Genomic DNA, 5,412 nt, shown 5'->3' with positions numbered 1-5,412 from the left:
TGACCCACATAAAATTGCTGCTATTGTAGAATGGCCTACACCTGACACAACCACTAAGTTGAGAAGTTTTCCGGGACTAGCTGGGTACTACAGAAGGTTCATCAAAAGCTATGGTCTCATTTGCAGACCACTGCATTACCTACTGAAAAAGGACAATTTCAGTGGACACAAGTTCATGACGAGGCCTTTTCTCAACTCAAACATGCCCTGGCTATAGCTCCTGTGCTGGCACTACCTAATTTCAGTCAACCTTTTGTTTTAGAAACTGATGCATCTGGGAAGGGTATTGGAGCAGTATTAATGCAAAATGGCAGACCACTCTCATATTTACATCTCAGCCCTTTGTCCTAGAAATGCAGCCCTCTCCACTTATGAGAAAGAGGCTCTGGCTATTCTAGAAGCACTCAAGAGATGTAGACACTATCTCTTGGGCAATGAAGTGGCGATCAAGACTGACCAACAGTCCCTAAAGTTTATCACATATCAAAAAATAACAGAAGGAGTGCAACATAAGTTGATGATGAAGCTATTGGAATTCAATTTTACAATCCAATATAAGAAAGGTGTGGAAAATAGAGTGGCTGATGCTCTTTCAAGAATTATTCCCAAGTGTTTTGCCATATCTGCTGTTACTCCTACATGGGATGAAGAGTTAATAGCAAGCTATCACCAGGACCAGTAAACTAAAATGCTGTTAGAGCAACTATTGGTGCAGAAACAGGATACTAGTTCAGACTATACACTTCATGCTGGTGTCATCAGATACAAAGGAAAGCCGTTAGTGGGCAAGTCAACAGAGCTCAAGAACAAGTTAATAGCAGCACTTCACAACTTACCTGTGGGAGGACATTCAGGAAGGAGAGCCACATACCACAGGGTAAAAAGCATTTTATGTTGGCAGGGTCTGAAAGCTGATGTAGAGAATTTTATTGCAGCTTGTCCTATCTGTCAGAGAGCAAAGCATGAAACATGTTTGTAACCTGGACTGCTAGATCCTTTACCTGTGGCAGACATGGCATGGCAACACATAGACTTTGTGGAAGGACTCCCCAAGTCCAATGGCAAGGATGTGATTATGGTAGTGGTAGACAGATTTACCAAATACAGTCACTTTATTCCCTTGTCCCACCCCTACTCAGTTCTTTCTATGGCACAGGCATTTGTGGACAACATAATTAAATTGCATGGGCCTCCCAAGTTGATTATATCTGACAGCGATAGGATTTTCACAAGTAAGCTACGAAAAGATATATTTGCTGCATTGAAGGTGGAATTGAGGTACAGTACAACTTACCACCCTCAAACTGATGGTCAAACAGAGAGAGTTAATCAGTGTCTAGAAACATATTTGAGGTGTATGACCACTGATCAACCCTAGAAGTGGTTATCTTGGCTCTCACTAGCTGAATACTGGTATAATTCTACTTATCACACTGCTCTGAAAATGTCCCCATTCCAAGCACTGCATGGTTTTCCTCCACCATTAATCTCAGAACTGACAATCCCTGGCCCTGACGATGTGGAAGCACAAGATTTTCTTGCTTCCAAACAACAAATGCTGGATCACGTGAAGGAGAACTTGTGCAGAGCTCAAAACAGAATGAAGAGATATGCAGATCTCAAGAGAGTGGGGAGAACTTTCCTAGTGGGGGATATGGTTTATATGAAAATGGCCTCATACAGATTGGCCGCTTTTGGGTTCAGAAGTGCTCTTAAACTTCAGAACAAGTACTATGGTCCGTTTCTCATCATTCAAAAAGTGGGAAATTCTGCATACAAGCTCCAATTTCCTCAGCACGTGCAGATCCACCTTGTTTTCCATGTCAGTCAACTTAAAAAGCACATAGGCAGCAAGGCGCTTCCCAGTCCAATGCTTCCAATGGTTAATAGTGACGGCACAATCAAAATGGGACCAGCAGCAGTACACCAAGTCCGACAAATACCATGCAACAATCTCCCAGTGGTACAATGGTTGATTCAATGGCAAAACATGTGAATGGAAGAGGCTATGTGGGAAGACGCAGATTTTATCAAGTATTCTTTCCCATAATTCTTCAAAACAACCACCCAGGCGTGGCGGGAGGCAACAAATACGATGTGAGGACTCGTCGTAACTCAAGAAGGGGGCGATGTCAGGCATGGAGATGCAGAATATCTTCAGTTAACTGTTGAAGTTCACATAACGCTTCGTCGGAAACCAACGACCAGGATCGCTCCTCACCTAAGCTTCACCGCGAGCCATTAGATCATCTACTTACCGTCTCCAGTAGTTACTGTTTACTTTCACTGTCTTGCCGGTAAAACGGTTGTCCCTATAAATGCAACCGAGGTGTAGCTGTCCTGCGCATTCTATTCCTCTCCAGAAGATTGCGATGGCTTCTCTTATACTCTCATAGTTCATACTTTTATTAGTACAAAAGGGGATCTGAAGAGAGTCCAATACAATTTTCGTATACAAATCCTTTGATTCTTTAGTAGATCTTAGTTAGGTCCTGACACGGTGGTGGCCTCCGGCCTCCGGCCTACGCATATCTCTTCCCTCTGATCTCCCGCCTCCTCTTCGATTGCTTGATGCTAGCATCTTTTTCTATTTCTATATGATTTGGAGCTTCTTGATAAGCTCGTGAGATGCTGATGTGTTCACGTGGTGGTTCTTGCTAGTAGCATCTGATTTTTCTACTCACGGGATCTACTTCTTATGTGTACACAAGGTTTATTTGATAATTAAGTTTAGAGTGTTTTGTTTTCATTCTCTGATATATCGGTCAATTCGGCCTTAACCAAGGACCGACCCGAAATCTCGGTCCCCCGAATGGTCGGTTACAAGTGTTTCAGATCACCGATTGGTCATTCTTTTTTTAAAACCGAATTTGCTCAAAACCCGAAGAACCGGACCGAACGGTTCGGTTTAACCGAACGCCCAGCCCCGACTCTTATGTGTCAAAATCAATGGAGCGTGGAGACCATGGCACCGGTCCTTTGTGTAAAGAAAACCTATCGTGTGTGTTTAATGAAGACAAGGACGCCAATACTCGTGGAGCACGCTGAGCCAGAATCATGTCCACCTATCGCATAATCACACGACGCAGCGAATGTATGGCCCCACTGCCGGCCACCTCCTCCTCGCCATCTACCAACCCAGCTGGAGCCTGCACTGGCCCCAGTATTCAATCTCGACAGATCAGATCAGACCAGACTCGCAAACCACACACATAAATAATTTCTTTACCGCCAATCGGCAAGCCAGCCACGATCCATCCAGCCCTCGCCGGTCGCCACCACGACCGATCCCGCCATGGCGACGGCGCCGCCGCAGCTCCTCCTCCTCGCCCTGCTCTCCTGCCTGAGCCTCGCCTCTGCCGCCCCGTCGCTCCGGCCGCTCCCACGCGCCGACGACGACGGCCTCCTCGCGCGGACCACCGGCAGCTCCTCGTCGCCTTCGGAGCGGGGCGTGGGCGCGCGGACGTGCTGGTACACGGTGCAGATCAAGACGAGCTGCTCGTCCCCGGCGCGCACGTCGGACGCGATCAGCCTGGCGTTCGGTGACGTGTACCGCGACGAGGTGTACGCGGCGCGGCTGGGCGGCGCCGCCGGCGCGTTCGACCGGTGCGCCACCGACACGTTCAAGATCGGCGGGCCCTGCGGGTACGGCGTCTGCTACCTCTACCTCCGCCGCGCCGGCCGCACCGGGTGGACGCCCGAGTGGGTGAGGGTGTACGAGCCCACCGCCCCCAGCGCGCCCTCCACCTTCCGCTACGGCGACCCGCTCCCCAACAACGTCTGGTACGGCTTCAACCGCTGCCCGCGCCTCGCCTCCTCCTCCTCGTCATCGTCTCCTTCCTCCGCTGCTGGTGCTGCACAGGCGATGTAGCCATGGTCGGAGCAGGTCGTGGCACTCGTGTATGTATGATGGTTTGTGGATCGAGTACTACATGTGGATTCATTTCTGCTGTGCGTGAGTGATTGCGTCGTGCGCCTGTAATAGTCCCGATCGAGATGAAATGCTATATGGTACCACGAATAAAACCTCTCTGCTTTTTTGGAATCATCCATTGTATCCCCCGACATTGGCGTGCGATGTTGTTCCAACCATTCGACTTGTTTCATCGCGTGAACCATGAAAGCATATGCTTCGCACGAAGTCAACGGATCCACAGCGTACACGATGCCAATGATCGATCTGGATCCGCTTCCAAGTCAGCAGTCTGTTTGGAGAGGGGAAGACATCCTGCGATGCCACTAAAATCAAATTTACATGTTTCAAAAAGGGAAAACGATTCTATCCGGCCGACACGCCGAGTCTTCCGCCGGTCTCGCGATGGTCGTTAGATCCATCCCGATCCAAAGGACCTCGTTGCGCCACGCCCCCCCTCTGCCCCACCCACCGTGTTCGGCCTTCATTTCACAATGAGAGAGGGCGGGGGGGGAGGGGCTTTCGGTGACCAGAGGGTGATGACTTCGGCAACGACTGGAGATCGAGAGCGGCGTCCCCGGGACGGAGCTTGATTCCTCGGGGACTAACGGCGCCCCCGGAAGGTAACTGCCACACCCGTGCTCCCCCCTGTTCCTTCCCTTTCTTCTCCCCCAATGGAGTTCTCGTCGTGGGGGTTTTGGCAGGTGGATAGGATGGTTCTGGGCTAGGTTCCCGTGGGTTCTCCTACATATCTGGTGATGGGGCAGGAGTAGTGTTGGTCCGTGATTGGCGGGTGGTTGCAGATCTGGCGATGGGGTAGAGGATGATTCTAGGCTAGGATCCCTTGGGTTTTCCTGCAGATCTGGTGATGGGGCAGGATTAGTGTTGGTCAGTGATTTGCGGGTTGTTGTGGGTCTGACGATGGGGTAGAGGATGGTTCCGGGCTAGCCTCCCGTGGATTTTCCTGCATATCTGGTGATGGGGCGGGAGTAGTGTTGGTCCATGATTGGCGGGTGGTTGCATATCTAGCGACGGGGTAAGAGTAGGGTTTGGAGATGTTGGGGGTCAAATATGATGCAACATTATATCATGATGATTCTTGTGTTTGCTGTGATATTTTAAGGGAATCAGATAGATGCAACACAGTGTTGGGTTTTTCAATCTTGTTCCTTGTACACGGGTCATTCCCTTGCTTGTTTTTTTTTGCATTCCCCTGCATTACTGTGTGTGATTTAGATGCAGTATCACATGCCATATTGAGAGGGAACAGGGGTTCACTTTTAAATGTGATTGAGTAGGTTCATTTTTATGTTGCTGTGATGACATAGGTTTTTTAGCTGCATAAGTGTGAGTCCTATAAAGAGGGTCCAAATTCTCTGAGCTTCTACAAGTTTTTGTGTATGTATGTCATGTGATGTTAAGGTTCATCTTTAGCTGATGTATATATATTTTTTCTTGTTGAATGTATATATCCCGTAATTTTTAATACCCAGCTGCAG

At 48.8% G+C, this 5,412-nt stretch overlaps 1 protein-coding gene across 1 annotated transcript; it reads left to right on the top strand.

The window, feature by feature from the left end:
• The first annotated feature begins 3,148 nt into the window (after positions 1-3,148).
• Positions 3,149-4,048, top strand: LOC123074222 (embryo-specific protein ATS3A). Its single transcript, XM_044497117.1, has one exon. It carries the CDS (start codon positions 3,296-3,298, stop codon positions 3,869-3,871), a length of 576 nt encoding a protein of 191 aa, XP_044353052.1. The 5' UTR covers positions 3,149-3,295; the 3' UTR covers positions 3,872-4,048.
• The last annotated feature ends 1,364 nt before the right edge of the window (positions 4,049-5,412 follow it).

Source organism: Triticum aestivum, chromosome 3D (genome assembly GCF_018294505.1).
Source record: "Triticum aestivum cultivar Chinese Spring chromosome 3D, IWGSC CS RefSeq v2.1, whole genome shotgun sequence".
NCBI lineage: Eukaryota > Viridiplantae > Streptophyta > Magnoliopsida > Poales > Poaceae > Triticum > Triticum aestivum.
Note: the sequence above shows the minus strand (reverse complement) of the source record. Positions and strands in the feature narration are given on the sequence as shown.

Excerpts from the sequence above, each read along its gene's own strand:
- LOC123074222 (XM_044497117.1), top strand. The coding sequence starts at position 3,296 with ATGGCGACGGCGCCGCCGCAGCTCCTCCTCCTCGCCCTGCTCTCCTGC.